At 38.0% G+C, this 20,794-nt stretch overlaps 1 protein-coding gene across 1 annotated transcript; it reads left to right on the top strand.

Annotated features, from left to right (window-relative positions):
* The first annotated feature begins 9,122 nt into the window (after positions 1-9,122).
* On the top strand, positions 9,123-17,040 carry LOC114683672 (olfactory receptor 4C15-like). The gene is made up of 2 exons (XM_028857984.1): positions 9,123-10,021; positions 17,037-17,040. Exons 1-2 carry the CDS (start codon positions 9,123-9,125, stop codon positions 17,038-17,040), a joined length of 903 nt encoding a protein of 300 aa, XP_028713817.1.
* The last annotated feature ends 3,754 nt before the right edge of the window (positions 17,041-20,794 follow it).

The raw sequence follows: 20,794 nt of genomic DNA, 5'->3' as shown, positions 1-20,794 counted from the left end.
TCTATCTATCTATCTATCTATCTATCTATCTATCTATCATCTATCTATCTCTCATCTATCTATCATCTATCAATCTATCCACCTGTATGTCTATCTGATCTATTTATCTATCTATCTACCTATCTACTTATATCTATCCATCATCTATCTACCCATCTATCTACCTATCTACTTATCATCTATCTATCTATCTATCATCTATCTATCTATCATCTGTTGTATGTATATGTATGTATATGATTTTTCAGAGACACCCTATTCTATCCTTATGAAAAGTGTTATATTCTTGAACTTTTTGATATTATAAAGAATTATCAAATACAAACTCAAGAAAATGTTTAAAACAAAATTAAAACTAAGTTCTAATTTGGCTGTGGCATACAAAATAATTATAAACACTCAAACAGGTAAAAGGCAGACTAAACTGTGTCTGGAAACCAGTGCTGCCAGCTCTTCTGAACCCTAGGGAACTAAGGATGACTCTCACAGGTTTATGACCTCTCAGGAAAACTTCCTTAAACTCCAGCTGGCATCAAGGAGGAAAGTTTAGCTCCTTCGTTTTTCTCTTATCTAAGACAATGCTGTGGACAGCACTAGAATAGGATGGTAGCATCCCCACCTGCAATCCACAGCTGCCCTTCTCTCTCCTAGAGGGGAAAAGGAAGGGGAGGATCCAAATATAGTGTTCTAGTCACCACCAAAAGGACTTCTCCACAGAGAAGAGAATACTATCCTCAGATTTTCACGGAGTTGGAATGTAAGATACTATTTTTTTGCATTTTTGAGGATACTTTTAAGCTATGAGAAAATGATTTAATGTTTGGATGTGTGGGCAGGCTCCTGTGTATAATGCAGTCATGGACCTTTGACTTTGTAACTGTTCTTGACAGAGTTACAGAAACTCTAATGTTTAGACTCTTCATCTTTAGTATGGATTGCTTGGCAAAGCACAAAGGATATATACAATACTAAATAAACATGTGGAGCCCAGAGAACAGCATTTTGTAAATGTCAAATATCTAACAGCTGTTAGAATGAAAACTCCTTCATTAATTCCCATTTCTTCCTTCCTTCATTCTGTCCTTCCTCCTTCCTCTCCACCTCCTTTCCTCCCTCCTTCCTTCCTTTCCTTCCTTAGTGCTCCATTCTTTCTTTCCTTTCTTATATATTTGTCTTTTCTTTCTTACTTCTGAACACATGTCCAAAAACCTCTGTATCTGTCACAAAATTAAACTTTTAGCTTGCAACTAGAAAAACTAAAAATTGATTAAATGGACATTTGCTACTCTGTCTCTAAATAGGACTTTGGTTTTAGCAATCACAGTCATGCTGGTCTAGTATATGAATATTCTCATCATTCTGCTTTTTTTAATGCCTGGAGTATGGTTTGAGACTATATAAAGTATACTGACACAGTATCAGAGATTGATGTGATGCTCCACCCTGTACAGTCATTGTGAGAGAAGATAAAGTGTATTCTTTCTACAACCACATATTAACATACAGCACAGGGAAGAACATTAAATATCAGAGTGACTCAAACTTTTGTGTTAACTACATCTACTTAGTTTTCCCTCAGTGTATTGTTTCTGTAGTTATTATCAGATCTGTATCCCAGGACTGCTCGGGAACACGTGAAATGGTTGATATTCTGAACTAGGTCAATGCTTTAGACATCACATGCTTGCCTTCTAAAAGAAATATAAATCATTAAGAGCAGAAAAGTAGAAAGTTCAGGTACCTGTTAGGAGGGAAATAAAGGAGACAGCGAACAGTACCTTCCCCTACATTTCATAAATAATAAAGCACTAAAGCTGCGACATTTAGGGGAATCTAAACTGCAACAGCGAGAAGAGGGACTGAAAGTAACTGAAGGGAGCACAGATAGTCCCCAAAAGTGTCTGCTACCTGCGTTCGTAGGAAATATTTATTTTCAGTGATAGTCTTAGATCAAAATAGGGTAGGTTTAATGGAGTTAACATAAAAGCCACTTCAAACAAGATATTCAGTTATTCTTTTTCTTTGTAAAATCAATATTTATTTGTTTGAACTATATATTTTAGACAGTGTTTATCTGAGAAAGTGCTACTCATCCTTCTGATAAACTTGAATGTTACATACAATTCTTCATTAATAAAGGAATTCTGTTACTTGGAGAATAACAAATGTTTCTACAAATAGATTTTTTGTTAAAATTAATGGGAAGGAAATAGTGCCTAATGTGAATAGTGGGGCACAGGGAAGCATAATTCCAGAGGTCACCGCTCCAGGAGATAGCTCAGTGGCCACATTGCCTTTTGTGAAGGGTCCCTGAGCATGGCCAGGTACTGCTGTAGTACATTCAAGATTGTGGGGGTTTCTGTAATTACTTTTTTCATTTATTTTACATAATATTGAGGTTCTTAAGGAAACAAAAATCATGGAATACTTCTGGAGTCATGGACAGAATAAGTCGCTCCATGTATGAGAATGTGTGTTTGATATCTTTATCAAAGAACGCATCATGATTGGGGTTTGGGTCCATGGTATGGCTATTTATGTAAAGTTTGTAACAGTTTTAAAGTGTTAATGAAATAAGTTGTGTGGTACTAGCCCAACTTCCATGTCTGCTAATCAATTATCTGCAAACCTCACATAATTTTTCTGAACTTAAAAAAATAGATTGTGCATTTACAGTTTTTATTCAGGAGTTTTTCATCCAATATACTTTGATGATACTATTTCTCTTCTCCCAATTTGTTCCAGATCCTACACAACATTTTAAGACAGGGAAAGTTGATTTTTATGGATTTTAAACTGAATTTTAAACTTAAAATATTATGACACCAGTAAGATGACAAATGCTGAAAACAAATAGTCTCCACTCTTATTATATACTCCCTTCTAGGTTATAAATTAACTGTAAAATATCTGTATCAGTTTTTTTCAACCTCATCACATGTACTATTAGTGTTTAATTATTACATCTTCATACTATGGGTATTTTACTTATATGAGTGATTTGTAATTTAATAAAATTCTTATTTAATTAGATATCACTGTTATTGAATGCTTAACATATTTTCATTTTTCAATATATTTGTGACAGAGCATCGTATCATGATATGGAATTTTCCAATCTCATTTTAACTGTAGAATAAAATTTTAGAACTCAGGTTACTAATATAAAAGATACAAAGTTTTTTATGATCTTGAAATTATTTACCAATACATTTTCTAAAAGGATTATTTGAATTAACACATATTTTATAGTTAGTATAATACTTAAAGTATGATGCTGTGGATATCGCTCTATATAAATAAAACACTGATGGCCAGTGACCAGACAGGAAGTATAGGCGGGACAAGGAGAGAGGAGAATTGGGGAAACAGGAAGAAGGAGGGGGAGAGACACTGCAGCCACTGCCAGGACAAGCAACATGTAAAGACGCCGGTAAGCCACCAGCCACGTGGCAAGGTATAGATTTATAAAAATGGGTTAATTTAAGATAAAAGAACAGTTAGCAAGAAGCCTGCCATGACCATACAGTTTATAAGTAATATAAGTGTCTGAGTGATTATTTTATACTTGGATTGTTGGACTGCAGGGCTTGGTGGAACCTGGAGAGAAGCCCTCCAGCAACAGTGTGATTTTTATGAAGACATTTTAGGATTGATTAAAATTTTCCATCCATTTGTGTGTGCAGGCATTCACATCTTCCTTCGGATTTACACCTTTTGGAATGTTATTATGAAGAATTATGTACATAACCTCTTGAGAACCAATGAGTTTGTGGGGGAATAATTTGTTCAATAACACCTGGATGTTAGGCCACATCATTATTTTGCTATCTTTAAAAAATATATTTTGGGATATTATAATATAATATCATTTCACCCCATCTTTCATCACTCCTAAGCCTCCTGCATACCCACCCCTCTGTGCTTCCTTTCAATTTCATTAATTATTGCTGTCTTTTTGATAATAGGAAATGAGGACATTTTTCTCTTCATTGTTTTATTTTTATTAATTTTAAGGAACATGAGTATGATAACATTCTAACAGATTTCTACTTCACTTCCATTGATAGTGTCATCATATATCACTATGATGCATTTGTCATGATTATGAGATAAAAATATATTTCTCCCAACTAAATATATTTTGTATTTAACTGAGTTTCCACAATGATGTCTTTTACTCATACTTCCCACTTAATTAATAGTTCAAGTTAACATTGTTTTCATCAATTTATGTGATAGTAATTTATATATACATGTAAGTACTTATACACAATGTATTATACATGATAATATTCACATCACCCTCTCCTACTTCCCTCTAACTGCTAAACCCCCTTGTTTCCTAACCTATTCCCTGACTATTGTCTTCTCTCTCTTACTCATGTGTGCTGTTTGTATGTGGGTGTGTATGTGTCTGTGTGTGTGTGTGTGCACGCGCGCATGTGTGTGTGTGTGTGTATGTGTGTGTGTGTGTGTGTGAGCGTTTGTGTTATGTGTTCTTGTGTGAATGTTCTCGTATGTGTGCAAGTATGCCTATGTGTAGAGGCATTGGTTGATGTCAGGTGTTTGTTGTAATAGATCCTCACTTTAATATGTGTTTGAAACAGGATTTCTCACTTAACCTGAAGCTCACCTATAGCTCACCTGGCTGGTAAGCAAGCTTCAAGGATCAGCCTGTCAAGCTAGGAGACTAAAGGTGTGGGCCACCATGCCTCGGTATATCTGGATTCTGAGGCCTTCACGCATGTGCTGCAAGCACTTTGCTGAGAATCTATGTTTGTAAGCTACAACTAATGAATATTTATACTAAATTTTTTTTTGCTCTTAGGAGAAAAAAAGATAAGCATTAATGAAAGGTAATATTTACATTGTTCTAGATTAATATTGAGATTTGATTTCCTTTTAACTTCCTACCCAATTTGTCTTTCTTTTGCAAAATAAGGCTGTGATAAATAGGAATAGATGTGGTGGTCTTTGTGCTATAGCACTGAACTTGATAATTACTAAGGAATAAAAGGTTTGTGTTTAAAAATGCCAGCTCTCACTATAATTATGAGACAAAAATATTTTAATTTATTTATAAATATGAAGGAAAGCACACATCAGTCTTTGCTGTGGATTATGCTCATTGTTAATAATAAAATGTATTTGTCAATAGCTAGATAGGAAGAGACTGAGTGCGAGAGCCAGACTGGTAGAATTCTGGGAAGAGGAAGGGCAGAGTCAAAGGAGAGAGTTGCTGGCAAACGCAGAGAAGCAAGATGAAACTGCCGTACTGTAAAAGGTACCAAGCCACGTGGCTAAATATAGATAAGAAGTGTTTGTTAATTTAAGTGTAATAATTAGTTAGTAATAAGCCTCAGCTATTGGCTGAGCATTTATAATTAATATAAGTCTCTGTATCGTAATTTGGGAAGCAGTTGCCGGGTATTTGGGAACAGGCAGCTAGAACAGAAAATGTGTGTTTACAAAAACAAGAAGTAGAATTAAAAATGTGTTTTCTGTGTGTCTATATGCAACAGCTAGGACTAAGCATTCACAGGCACTTCTCCTGGAGCGTCTGACTCTATTGGTATCTATGTGATCCTCACATGACAACTAGTGGTGGCTCTAATGATTATGTCCATTTGCAGATCTGAAATCTGAGGCTTGTCAAATTTCAAGGCCTTGAAGTAATGTGATACATAACAAACAGAGGAGTTAGAATTTAGACTCTGAGCATGTTTGCCAGAGTCTAAAATTGGTTTGCTATTGTTTTATTTTGTTTTTTGTTTGTGTCTGTGTATGTGTTCATTGTAAATAATAATGAATTTTATTGTGGCATTAAGATGAATAATGCTTGTGATCTTTTTACTTGCTATAAGGTTTGTTTTTTTTTTTTCTGATCTTTGGTCTGAAGCTAAACTGGCCACTGCTAATTTAGATATTAATGTTTTTACACTATCATAAATGAGTATTATCTGATCTAGTGACCCTGTAGAGATTATTTTTTACTATTCTTCCTTCAGGTACAACTCATGGGTGGAGATGAAGCTCGTGTTACACACACTGGTGAAGATTGGGGTTGAGAACACGTGGGAGTTGTTACTTTAAGGCAAAAGTACATTGCTGAGTACTGTAGTGCTATAAACATGCAATAACGGGTCTACCGACTCTGCCATCCCTTGAAATCAGCTTATCTTTCATCCTCTCTCTCTCTCTTTCATTCTCTCTCTCTGTATGTATATATGTATATAGATGTATATAATTTAGTAATAAATATGTATTGCTCTATTTTTGACATTTTAACAAATGCATATCTAAACATATGTATATACATATGTGTGTGTATGTATGTATGTGCGTATATGAAAATGTGTGGGCATAAAATGTGTTTTACTTATGTATTTCAGTTGTCTATACAAGAGAGAACTCAGATACAGTTGCAGCAGTATCTGCCTGTGGAAAATGAATTTAAGAGCTGGAATATATTTATCTGGTGATCTCATGGGAAAGCTATCTAAGAATAAGGCAACTGACTTTAGAGATGATTTATAACTAGAATTGGTAAGGACATTTAATGTGAGTCCTGTTTTCACATGTTCACATTTTATTTAAACCTTGCAGTTGAGGAGGTAAGCTATTTGTAAACATCTCTGCTATAGAAAGTCTTCTAAATTTCAAATCATATATCTTGAAAAACTTTGTTTGCATAAACAAGGCCAACACTGACTAAATAATTGGCAATTATAAATTTTCAAGACTCTTCAACTTACAATTTCTCTTCCTTATGTCTGTCACCAATTTCTATATGTGGATGATTGAAACATTGACTTTTCTTCATCATTTTCTCTGTTAGCTTGATCAAGATGTGTCAATCACACATAAACAAAGTAATAAGATATTTTAGTTTTTTACCTGGAAGTAGAGTGTATAAAGACCACCACTGCTCTGCAATTCCTGTCTGAAAATATAAATTCCCTTTCTTCACTGTTTATCCCAAGGAGAATTTTTTCACTTTAGAAATAGAAAATCTGTACTAAAATACCAGAATAAGCATCTTTTGTGAGTTTGAACTTAACACCTTCTACTAAAATTTTCACCACAAAAAGAGTAGTAATAATTCATGTGTTTCCATTAGTTTGGCTATTTGTCCCTGTGTTTTTTCCAATCATGGTCCCAATTTCTTGCTCATATAGTCCCTCCTCTCTCTCGCCAATTGGACTCTTGGAGCTCCACCTGGCCCCTGGCCATGGATCTCTGCATCTGCTTCCATCAGTCACTGGATGAGAGTTCTATCATGACAGTTAGGGTATTCAGCCATCTGATCACCAAAGTAGATCAGCTCAGGCTTTCTCTTAACCATTGCCAGTAGTCTATTGTAGAGGTATCTTTGTGGATTTCTGGGGACCTCTCTAGCACTTTGCTTCTTCCTATTCCCATGGGGTCTTCATTTATTATGCTATCTCTTCCTTTGTTCTCCTACTCTGTTCCTGATCCAGCTGGGACATCCTGCTCCCCTAAGTTCCCATTCCCCCTGACCCTTGCCCTCCTTTACCCATCCCATGTACAGTTTGCTCATGTAGATCCCATCCATTTCTCTGTCATTGGGTGATCCCTTTGTCTTTCTTAGGGTATTCTTTACTAGGTAGCCCCTCTGGAGTTGTGAGTTGCAGTCTGGTTATCTTTTGCTTTACATCTAGTATCCACTTATGAGTGAGTACATACCTTGTTTGTCTTTCTTAGTCTGGGTTACCTCACTCAGGATGATATTTTCTAGTTCCACCCATTTGCATGCAAACCTCATGATGTCATTGTTTTTCTCTGCTGAGTAGTAGTGAATTGTGTATATGTACCACATTTTATTTATCCATTCTTCAGTTGAAGGGCATCTAGGCTGTTTCCAGGTTCTGGCTATTACAAACAATGCTGCTATCTGCAGGGGAGACTTTGCCTTGGAGGAGGTGGGAATGGGGAGTAGATTGGGAGGGAGGACAGGGGAATCTGTGGCTGATATATAAAATTACAATTAATTATAAAATAAAAATAGTAGTAATAATCCTACCACTCCTTGTTACCTAAGTACTAAGTAGTTACTTAACTTGTGATATCTCAATTACCATTACAAAAGACATTATTATATCACACTCTGGACACAGTTTAAAATAATGAATTAAAAGAAAAATCTCTATACTTTGAACATGCACACTATAATTAGTAACAAAAATTTCTGGTAGGTCTTTATGCTTAAGAAAAAAATTAGTCCATTTGAGATTCTAATTATCCTCAGGATGTTCAAGATAATTTAAAATGTGATGATGATTTCCTATAGCATTCTAAACTATATTTTGCCCGTTCTTCTGTTGGTAGATGAATGTTCTGATCAGACATGACAGAATATTCATCTCTGAATCATTCCAAGTAGATAGCAGACATGATTAATACATAGTCTTTTCTCTATGGGCATAACATGTAAATATCTCACAATGCTCTTTGATACTCTAATTCAGGAATCCACTAGAGAATCATAAATGTCAGCATTTCAAGGACAAACCACATATGAATGCTTTGCATAATGAAAATAGCCAGCACTTTAATTCTACATGATCTCTGAATACTGTGTCCAGGAAATGACTTTTTTTCTTTTGTTAAAAACAAATTCATACATGTATATCTTGTTTATATTATTTCTACCCTAACTTTTCTCCTTCCCTTTCAGACTCCTACTGCAGTCTTCCCTTAAGATTCATGGTCTTTTCCTTACTGATTATTAATATACATGTAAATATATACATATATATATATGCCTATATCTATCTATCATCTATCTAGCTACCTGTCCATCTGTCTGTCTATCTATCTATCTGCCATCTATCTATCTATATCTATATCTATCTACCTACCTACCTACCTACCTATCACCTATCTGTCTATTATATGCATATATACATATGTATCCTGTTCAATTTACCTAGTGTTGATTGTATGTACATGTGTTGAACAATGCACTTGGTTTTTCTATTCTGAATTCCAGGAAAAAATTATTTGCTACTACCCCAACTTTTTGAAGATAATATATACTTAACTGAGGCAATTTTTCTTAATATTTGCAGATTTACTTCTTTATTCTTCTTGAAATTATGCAAAACCAGAGTTTTGTAACAGAGTTTATATTCCTTGGACTTTCGCAGAACCCTAAAGTCCAGAAAATAGTTTTTATTGTATTTTTGTTTGTCTACATTGCAACTGTTGGTGGCAACATGATAATTGTGGTGACCATTGTCTGTAGCCCAGCACTGATAGACTGCCCCATGTACTTCTTCTTGGCATTCTTGTCACTACTGGATACATGCTTCTCTTCTGTCATCATACCAAAAATGGTTGTGGACTCCCTCTATGAGAAGAAAACCATCTCCTTTGAAGGATGCATGACACAGCTCTTTGCTGAACACTTTCTTGGAGCAGTAGAAGTGATTGTCTTGACAGCCATGGCCTATGACCGTTATGTAGCCATTTGTAAGCCCTTGCACTACTCTTCCATTATGAGCAGGAGGGTCTGTGGCGCTCTGGTGGGGGTGGCATGGACAGGGGGATTCTTGCATTCTATCATACAAATTATCTTCACTTTGCAATTACCCTTCTGTGGACCCAATGTCATTGATCATTTCATGTGTGACTTGTTCCCATTACTAGAGCTTGCCTGCACTGACACACATATCTTTGGCTTTTTGGTGGTTGCCAACAGTGGGTCTATCTGCATAATAATCTTCTCTATTTTGGTAGTATCCTATGGTGTCATCTTGTTCTCTCTGAGAGCCCATAGCTCTGAAGGACGACGGAAAGCTCTCTCCACCTGTGGATCCCACATTGCAGTTGTGGTTTTGTGCTTTGTTCCATGTATATTTGTATATGCACGGCCTCCATCTACATTCTATTTTGACAAAATGGTGGCAATATTGTATACTATCCTAACTCCCTTGCTCAATCCTGTGATTTATACTTTTAGGAATAAAGACATGAAAAGCGCCATGAAGAAAATGTGGAAAAGACTGATGGTGATATCTCATGGAAAGAGAGATAGAACATTATCAGTGCTAGAGTTGAGCTCCAGATGAAGACAGGGTCTGAACCTGGAGAATGTAAGATTGGAGATAGAGAAATAAGACACAGGACACCTTTGAGTTTTGTTTTATGAGAGATAGGCAGAGAAAAAGCACAACTCAGCATGGTTTCACCTACTCTGACAACCTGCCTCTCTTACAGGTTATATTTATATGTGAAATTTCCTCATAGATTTTAATCATTGATTATAAGACCTTCTAATGGTACATATTTTTCCTAAAGTTTCCTTTAATTATGTAAGCATATCAGAGTAAAAGAAGCAAATGAATAAACAGCAAATTTCATGAGAACTAAAATCTATATTTTAGTTCATAAAACATTATGATAAAATCACTTTTTCTTTTTTTTAATTTAAAAGCTTTTTTTTACATACCAACCAGAGTTCCCTATTCCTCCCCTCCTCCCATTTGCCTCCCACTTTCTCCCACCCCATCTCCCATCTGCATTCCTCAGAGAGAGTAAGGTCTCCCTCCCATGGTGAGTCAACAAAGTCTGTCACATCAAGTTGAGGCAGGGCCCTGAAAAAAGTAGAACATGAGATTCCTAAAACTGCTTACTTTGCATTCAGGAGGGTACCAAGGCTTGTCATTAGTTTTATAATCAAAAACTTTTCCTGCCCATGCTAGTTCTGTGTTTCTGAGGCAGAACATGAAAACCCAATGATTCAGTTATAGTTTGGCAGCTTCTGAAATTTCCCTAAGTTTTTCCTCTTTAATGATTTTTTCCAGATCTTATGTCTCATGCTTACTAATAGTACTTTTTTTTTTTTTTTTTTTTTTTTTTGCATAGCTGATTCTCCTAGGGAACTACCATAAGTTTTATACCTTTTCTTTCATTTTTCTTTATTAAGAAATTTTCTACTCACTCCACATACTATCTACAGATCCCCCCCTCCTCCCTCCACCCACCCCAGCCCTCTTTCCTAATCCACCACACATCCCCACTTCCCCCAAATCAAGCAAATCAAGGTCTCCTATAGAGAGTCAGCAGAGCCCAGCACACTGAGTCTAGGCAGGTCTAAGCCCCTTCCCACTGCACCAAGGCTGTGCAAGGTATCACACCAAAAGCACTGGATTCTAAAAGCTTGCCCATAGACCAGGGACAGATCCCGATCACCCTGCCTGGGTGCTCACCAAACAGTTCGAGCCAAACAACCATCTTCTGTATCCAGAGGGCCTAGTCCAGTCCCATGGGGGCTCTACATCCACCAGTCCACAGTTTATGGGCTTCCACTAGTATGGCCAGACATCTCTGCACATCCTCCCATCATGATCTCAACATCACTCACCTGCAGTATCTCTTCTCTCTCTCCTCAATTGTATTCTCGGAGCTAGGATAGCTAAAACTATCCTGTATAATAAAGCAAACTGTGGAGGCATCATGATCCCTGACCTCAAGCTCTACTTTAAAGCTATAGTAATAAAAACAGATGAGTACTGGCATAAAAACTGACATGTGGACCAATGGAATCAAATTGAAGACCCTGACATTAATCCACACACCTATGAACATATGATTTTCAACGAAGAAGCCAAAACTGTACCATGGAAAAAATAAAGCATCTTCAACAAATGGTGCTGGCATAACTGGATGTTAACATGCAGAAGATTGCAAATAGATCCATATCTGTCATCATGCACAAAACTCAAGTCCAAGTGGATCAAAGACCTCAACATAAATCCAGTTACACTGAACTTGATAGAAGAGAAAATAGGAAGTAGTCTTGAACACATTGGTACAGGAGACTGCTTCCTAAATATACCACCAGTAGCACAGACACTGAGAGCTACAATTAATAAATGGGACCCCCTGAAACTAAGAAACTATTGTAGAGCAACGTACAAGTTCAATAAGATCAAACAACAGCCTACAGAATGGGAAAAGACCTTCACCAACTCCACATCTGACAGTGGGCTGATCTCCAAAATATATAAAGAACTCAAGAGCTAGACATCAAAATACTGAACAATCCAATTAAAAAATGGGATATAGAGCTTAACAGAGAATTCTCAACAGAAGAATCTCAAATGGCTGAAAGGCAATTAAGCAACTGCTCAACATCCTTAGTCACCAGGGAAATGCAAATCAAAACAACTCTGAAATACTATCTTATACCTGTCAGAATGGCTAAGATTAAAAAAAAAAAAAACACTGAAGACAGCTTATATTGGAAAGGATGTGGAGCAAGGGGAACAATCCTCCACTGTTGATAGGAATGCAAACTTGTACAGCCACTTTGGAAATCAGTATGGCAGTTTCTCAGAAAATTGGGAATAAGTCTTCCTCAAGACCCAGCTTTACCATTTTTAGGCATATACCCAAGGAATGCTCAATCTTACCACAAGGACACATGCTCAACTATGTTCATATCAGCATTATTCATAATAGCAAGTTTTATTCTTATTAACATAAGCTTCTATAGGAATTGTTACATTATCCCAGTTCTAGCCTTCAGTTTAGGGCCCTTAACAAGGAATTCAAACACCAAACTTTAACAACAAGTAATTCAAACATTAAACATAAAAGGAAGAAATTCAAACCTTAAACATGCAAAAGACACAGGCAAGAGTTGTGTGGCAAATTCCACCATGGGCAGTGAAGGGTCAGTCCAAGCCATACAATCACTGGAAGTTTGTCAGGCAGTGTCTTCAAGATGATTAGCATCACCATATCAATAAAGAAGCCAAAATGTTTATAATAAAAAACATTCTGGGTTTTTCTTTGTACAGAACAAGTCATGTCTGCTACTCGCAAAAAATCTTAAAAGGGTCAGAAATGATGTATTCATTTTATTTTAAGTATCAGTTCATAGCTGGCAATCCATTATTTTCAAGTGTATATGAATGAGATTTGAAATTTGTGCTTCCTTATGTTGTAGTAATTTTAGAACAATTGAAAGGGAATTTATGTATCTAGTTATTTGTCATTCACTCTACACTAAGCACAATGAAAAACATTTTATAGATTTCAGTGATTCCTGGAAATAACCAGGGCTCAAGATAGGCACATAGGAAAGACCTCAAAGAACCTCAGCTGTAGATGTTTTTGTGTGATAGGATGCCAGCATTCAGTGTGGGATTATCAGTAGCAACTACATAGTGTAAGTATCATCTTTAATTTATTGAGATATGTAATTTGATTAAATCAATTGTGTGTGTTCCTCTACTGACAGGTGAGATACTCTTTTGTACTGATTTGGTACAGGAATTGATTGGGGAAGATATTTTTATTCAAGTATCGAGAATGAGAACACTTAAGCAACTCCATACTAGCAACATATGAAAATGAAGGGACCCGATTTCCCCAGTTCCTAAAGTAATAATGTAGCCAGAGAACCAAAAACCTAAAAGTTGTGCCACGTATTACATATCAACCTCTTAGTTGAGTCTTATTAATCTCAGCCAGACATGTGGTTTCTGAAATAAATGTATTTTTCAGAAAAAAATGAATTTCTCTTGTTATATCAATAAAGATGAAATGCCAATTAAAGATATAATATGGAAACAATACTGAAAAATCCATTTGTTCTTTTCTTAATATTTCATGCCAGTTCAAAGTAAAAGAGTACATTTTTCCCTCAAAATGTATGTGGCATAAATTTTCATCAATATTTGGAAGGAAGATTTCATGAGGGATTATGCTTAGGGTGTAAGCAACAATCTGAAACATGCATATATATTACATATGACCACTTGGGTAACAGAAGCACAGGGACTTTAATGGGGCTTCCCTCTCCATTTTTGTGCTCCATCATCTTTCTTCCTCCTAACAGGGTTTGATTTTTGATGTCTTTTTCTCTCCAAACAATGATTTTTACTCTTGATCATTCTCTTTATTTATGAGTACTAATCAGGAAAACTAATTCTGGTTCAATTGTTTTATGATTCTTTGGATCCACATTTTGAAACACAAAACAACAATACCTTACTCAGAACAGAGTATAGTGATGGATATAGATTTGTGTCAAATTCAAACTTAAAAACAAGTACTTGCTCATAGTTTTATTCTCTCACAACTGTGCAGATTCTGCCAATGATACACAAGGAGAGGAATTCCTAATACTCTTCTTGGGGATAAACAAATGCTGAGGGAGGCTTACTCAGTACTTATCATTCTTACTTGTTTAGTTCATGGTTTGGCAAAATTCTTTCTATAACAATTGCTGATTTAGGTTTTCATTTTGTTTCCTAAGCTGAGTCTCCATACACATGGTGAAAACCATTCTCATATTTTTAGCTCTTGGACAATATATCTCTTGAGCTCACACTAAATTAGCTCATTGCTGTTACTATTAGTATTAAAATAAATTTAAATAAATGATTTCCAATGTTAAAGTGTAAATTAAAAAAATCTAGGGACATATAAATCTCTAGAATATACTATATATGTATATGTATTCAACATATATTAAATATTTATGTATGTGTATACACGTACATATACATACATACACACACACACACACACATACAAACACACACAGAGCAAGAGAAAGAATATATCTCAGAAGCTTAGGTTCTCTTTGAGTGTTTTAGTTAGCTATGCCCTTAATTTGATATCCTGCATCCATCTACAAAGTGCCAAGATTCAGTCATTTGGCATTGTGCCTTGTTCTTGAAGCATTGGCACATAACCCAGCACCTTGTATATGCCAGGCATGGGCTCAACCATCTGAAACACATTAGTAAATCAAATCTATGAAAGGAATTCAAGAGGTGTGTGTGTGTGTGTGTGTGTGTGTGTGTGTGTGTGTGTGTGTGTGTATGCACATAAGCACAAACATCTACAGCTGTGCATATTCAGTGTGTGCTTATGTCCATGAAGAGAAGAAGTCAACATTCTGTGTTGTATCTCAGGAGTCATTCTTCTAGTTTTGCTGAGCTGTAGCTATAGTTTTCCTGCCTTTCCCACAGTCAAGACAAATCTTTGCTACCCACCAGTCCCATAGCCACTCAGACCCAACCAAGTAAACACAGAGACTTATATTGCATACAAACTGTATGGCCGTGGCAGGCTCCTTGCTGACTGTTCTTATATCTTAAATTAATTCATTTTCATAAACCTATACCTTGCCACATGGCTTGTGACTTACCAGTGTCTTCACATTTGGCTTGTCATGGTGGCAACTGGCAGTGTCTCTCTGCCTCAGCCTTCTGCTTCCCAGAATTCTCCTCTCTCCTTGTCCCACCTACTTCCTGCCTGGCCACCTACTTCCTGCCTGGTCACTGGCCAATCAGTGTTTTATTTATTGACAAATCAGAACAATTTGACATACAGACCATCCCACAGCACTTCCCCTTTTCTTTTTTTAAAAAGGACGGTTTTAACTTTTACACATCTCTAAAGTAGCTTGATATATTTGGGAATTTGGGCATAGCTTCTCTTACTACTTTCTGTTGGAGGGGGGCGCTGTATCTATGGGGACACAAAAAAAATTTTAGGATCATGAAATAGTCCATGAGGCTGTATCATCTGAGCCAGTTGCCTTGAAACGATTCTGGATGTTGTATCATCTGGGCCATGGTGTCATCAGAGACCTTTGAGGTGGTCTTGGCTGGTCAAACCTGATGTATCTTAATCTGGAACAAATCCATAGCCTCTGGCTTTCTGTAAAAACAAAAACAGAGCCTCCTTTCCAAAGCAACATATCCTTACATTCAAATTTTGAAGTCAAGGTACCTTTAAAATATACATTTTGGCATAACTCAACTGCTTTTGCAATTAAATGTTTTTCTTCAGTTACGAATATCAAAGAGAACATAATCCAGATTCTCTGTGTGCTAGCCATCTTTACATGGCTTATTTTTTATATTACCTTGAGCCTATTGCTTTAAACTGCAGCCTTTTAAGCCTGTTGACTCCGCCCACATTAGCTTCCCAACACGGCGGTGGTACGTTTTCCACCAGCTTTGGGAGCCATCAATTCTCAGAAATAGTGGGTCTATGCTTTTTATCAAAGCAGCGTGTAGCTCAGAAACCTCTTTTTGTTTTGTACTAGCAAAGGCTAAATCCACCACACAGCTTAATGTGCCACTTGCAGAGGCCTCATTCCTGCCATACTGTAGGTCAAGCGCACACTCCAGGAACCTGCCAGGAACTCAAACTGGCAGCTTTTGTTCATTTGAGAGAAACAATTAGGAAGCTGTTTTTAGTTCTAGTTTAGAATCTTTTCTCAGGTTTTAGGTGGAAACTCTTGCCCCACGTTGGGCGCCATTGTAGCATCTTTTCTCAGGTTTTAGGTGGAAACTCTTGCCCCACGTTGGGCGCCATTGTAGCTAGAGTTTTCCTGCCTTGCCCACAGTCCAGATAAATCTTTGCCACCCAACAGTCCCACAGCCGCTCAGACCCAAACAAGTAAACACAGAGACTTATATTGCATACAAACTGTATGGCGTGGCAGGCTTCTTGCTGACTGTTCTTATATCTTAAATTAATCCATTTTCATAAATCTATACCTTGCCACGTGGCTTGTGGCTTACCCGTGTCTTCACATTTGGCTTGTCATGGTGGCGGCTGGCAGTGTCTCTCTGCCTCAGCCTTCCACTTCCCAGAATTCTCCTCTCTCCTTGTCCCACCTACTTCCTGCCTGGCCACCTACTTCCTGCCTGGCCACTGGCCAAGCAGTGTTTTATTTATTGACAAATCAGAACAATTTGACATACAGACCATCCCACAGCATTGAGCCATTGTCTCTCATTTGTGAGGAACATTCCAATTAGTTAGGCTGGCTTGTGAGTGAGGCTTAGGAATTAGCCTGTCTCTGATTCCACAACTCTGTGATTATAAGTATTCCATTATTTCTGGATTCTTTATATAGTTTCTGGGCTTGGAATTAAGATCTTGTTCTTATAGAGTGAATGGTATCTCATAGAGCATTTTGTTGGGAAAGGAGCAAGCCTGACTCACTAGATAATTTTTTTGTCAGCTTGAAGCTAGAAAAAGTCATCTATTCTTAATAAGAAACTGTCTCCATAATATCAGGCTGAAGGCATACCTGTAAAACATTATCTTATATAGTGATTGATGGGGGAAGGTCTACCTCATTGTTGTTTGTGCCATTCCTGGGGTGGTGATCCTGGGTTCTATAACTAAGCAGGATCAGTAAGCCAGGAGGAGGAAGCCAATAAGCAGCATCCTTCCATGGCCTCTAAATCAGCTTCTACCTTCAGGTTCTTACCTTGTTTGAGTTTTGTCTCTTGTCCTAACTTCATTTGATAATAAATTGTGCTATAGAAGTGTATGTTTTATTTAAACTCTTTCCTCCCAACTTACTTTTTTGGTTATGAAGTTTCATTAAAGCAATGGAATCCCCAACTAAGACACTGACTGTGGTGGTTTGAAAGAAAATGTCCCCCAAAGGGAGTAGCATTAATGGAAGGTGTCACTTTGCTGGAGTAGGTTTGGTATTGTTGGAGGAAGTGTGTCACTGTAGAGGCGGACTTTGATGTCTCATGTATGCACAAGCCATGCCCAGTGACATGAACCACTTGATGTTGCCCACAAGTCAAGATGTAGGACACTCAGCTACTTTGCCAGTACTGTATCTACCTGAATACTACCATGTTGTACCACAGTGAGAATGGACTAAACCTAGAAAATATAAGACTCTCCAGTTAAATATTTTTCCTTTATGAGTTGCCATAGTCGTAGTGTCTCTTTACAAAAATAGAAACCCTAACTAAGACAGAAGAATGTATCAGGAGTGAGGTATTATTGCTATAGGCCTGACCATGCTTTTGTGTGAAGGAATATGAACCCTGGGACTGTGGATTAGAAAAGCAGTTGGACACTTTAAGTGCTGCTTAATGGGCCATACTAGTAGGAGTATGGAATAAAGGGAGTGGTGACCTTATGGCAAGATTGCACCGAGCTAAATTGGATATTTGTGAAAAAGTATAGACAAATTTCTAAACAGTCTTATTAAATAAAAAACACAGAGCCAAATACAGAGGTAATAGCCAAAGAGATCAGAGCGAATAGCCATGACTAGTCTTAGCTTACCACTACTCAGTAGCTTCCACAGAGGGTTTCTTCCTGCCTGACCTGTGTCTTTATTGCCTTCCTATTCTGCCTTCTCATTGGCTCTAAGCCCAGCCACATGACTTCCTTGTCACTACCTAGATCTATATAGACCTCCAGGTCTCTATGGTTGGTACTGGGATTAAAGGCTCTTGTCACCATGCTTGGCTGTGTCCTTGAACACAGAGACTCTGCTTGCCATGTGATTGGATTAAGGGCATGTGCTACCACCACCTGACTTCTGTTTATAGCTATGACCTTGGATTTCCAGGCAAACTTTATTAACATACAAATAAAATATCATATTTCACCAAATAATTATCATGACTGCAGTCTGAGATATTGTTCTCACTGTCAGACGCCCATCCTCTGACTTCATCCTTTGGCAGCGTATGCCCTGCTTCATCCTCTTGCTTGATGAAGCATTGAATGCTGTCAGACCCCTGGGGGGTCTTCAGGCCATAGCTCTTACCCTTTTATCTTGACAAAGCTAGTGCTTAGTCAAGCTGGTGATTAGTGCCAATCATTGATCCTCACTTGACCTTGGGATGCCTGAGATTGTAGACTTGGATCACATTTTTTTTAATTATTTTATTTTTTCCTCTCTGCTGCAGCCATGGGAAATAAGGCTTTCTCCTATCAGTTCTACTCCTCCTCTGAGAAATGGCCCAAATATCCCTTAGATAACAACAACAAAAAAAAATGGCCACCTACTAGCTCGTTGGACCCCAATATTTTACAGGAATTTTCTAACTTCTCCCAGCTTATATCCAAGCTTTCTTTTATCTAAGCTCTAAACCTTCCTTTCTTAATTCCTTTTTTTCTGCTGACATGCTCTGACATTTTCTAATAACCTACTGCCTGAGGAGTGCAGATGAGTTTGGGAGCAGGCTGGGATACATGCAGATGATGTTCATCAAACTAGAGTTCCTTATCTACCTGGGTCTGAGGTGGTTCCCAATCAGGACCTACATTGGGATAATAATATTCCGGGTGGCTCTCTAGCTAAGGATAAATTTATAACCTGCCTCCTGGCAGGCTTTCATAAAGCTACCCTCAAACCAGTAAATTATGGAAAGCTAAAAAACATAATTCAATATAAGGAGATGCTGAGAGCCCAAAGGGCAGACAGCTCCTTATGACCCACTTTGTCTAGCAGAACTTCCCCGACATCAGGGATAAACTTAAGCATCTGGAGAGAGTGCCTCTGACCTCAAAGCTAGATCCTAGTGATGGCATTTATGGTGTACCATGGGAGAGATGAGAAAGCCCATAAACAGAACTGCTAAATGCTGGCACACATTATCCCACCGGCATCCTGAAAGCCTCCAGGTCCCTGTTTTAAATGTGGTTGAGGGGGCAACTGTGTTCTTGCAAGCTATGCCCAACATGGGCCACCAACAAGGCCTGATCTAAAATACTACCAAGAGGGACACTGGTCAGCTGACTGACCCCATGAACCTTGTGGTGTGGGGACATCAAATGAAGACCACCCTCCAGCTGATCTGCTAGACTTGGTGTTGGGGAAGGATTGAAGGTGCCCTATTCCCAGCCTGACCACAGCCATCTTTCACAGGGAACCCAGGGTAGCCATTACAGTATTGAGGTGAGCCACTTACTCAGTCCTGAGGGAGTTTTGGGATCCCACCTCTCCTTGTTTCCCTATTGTTGGGGTAGGGTGACAACCTTACCCACTTTACCAGACCCCTGAAAATATACTTAATTTTATTTTCAGGGGTATCCCTCTCACCCACACATTTTTAGTTGTGCCAACCTGTCCTGTACACCTAATGGGAAGAAAATTCCAAGCTAAGGTAGGAGCTTTTATTTCATTTGCTCCCCCCCATTTGCCTCAATCCAGACACATCAGCAACACCTTTTCTCCTCCACCTAGTCACCCAGCCCACTAGCTCTGACATTTCCTTTCTCTTGCCAGTTCCCTGTGGCTGCTTCTTAACATGTTTAAAAATTCTCCAGAGCTCCAGAGCCAGCTTGAGTCCACCTGGACAGGTCAGATCCACTCCAGACAAGTATAATTCAAACTTTCATGGTTCTGGGACCCCACTTCCTCACTTTGGGGAACCCCCCAACATAAAACTTTTTCTAAACTTCCTCTCCTGCCTTGCCAGCACCTTCTCAGACCCAAACAGCCACAGAGCCCTGAGCAGCAAAAGAGGATGGGTGATTCCTAATGCAGCAGAGGACAACCCACTACCTTAGGAAGTCTGGCTACCTCAACATTCCCCTTTCCTACCCCCAAGAGTTAACTGTTGCTGGAGGGCTTCTCTCCAGGTTCCCCAAGCCCTGCAGTCCCACAATCCACTTATAAAATAATCACTCAGGTGCTTATATCACTTATAAACTGTATGGCCATGGCAGGCTTCTTGCTAACTATTCTTATATCTTAAATTAACCCATTTTTATAAATCTATACCTTGCCATGTGGCTGGTGGCTTACCAGAGTCTTTACATGCTGCTTGTCCTGGCGGTGGCTGCAATGTCTCCCCCCTCAGCCTTCTGCTTCCCAGAATTCTCTTCTCTCCTTTTCCCACCTACTTCCTGCCTGGCAACCTACTTCCTGCCTGGTCACTGGCCATCAGTGTTTTATTTATATAGAGCAATATCCACAGCACTTCCCCTTTTTTTCTTTTTTTTTTTAAAAAAAGGAAGG

Source organism: Peromyscus leucopus, chromosome 4 (assembly GCF_004664715.2).
Source record: "Peromyscus leucopus breed LL Stock chromosome 4, UCI_PerLeu_2.1, whole genome shotgun sequence".
Taxonomy (NCBI): domain Eukaryota; kingdom Metazoa; phylum Chordata; class Mammalia; order Rodentia; family Cricetidae; genus Peromyscus; species Peromyscus leucopus.
Note: the sequence above shows the minus strand (reverse complement) of the source record. Positions and strands in the feature narration are given on the sequence as shown.

Excerpts from the sequence above, each read along its gene's own strand:
- LOC114683672 (XM_028857984.1), top strand. The coding sequence starts at position 9,123 with ATGCAAAACCAGAGTTTTGTAACAGAGTTTATATTCCTTGGACTTTCG.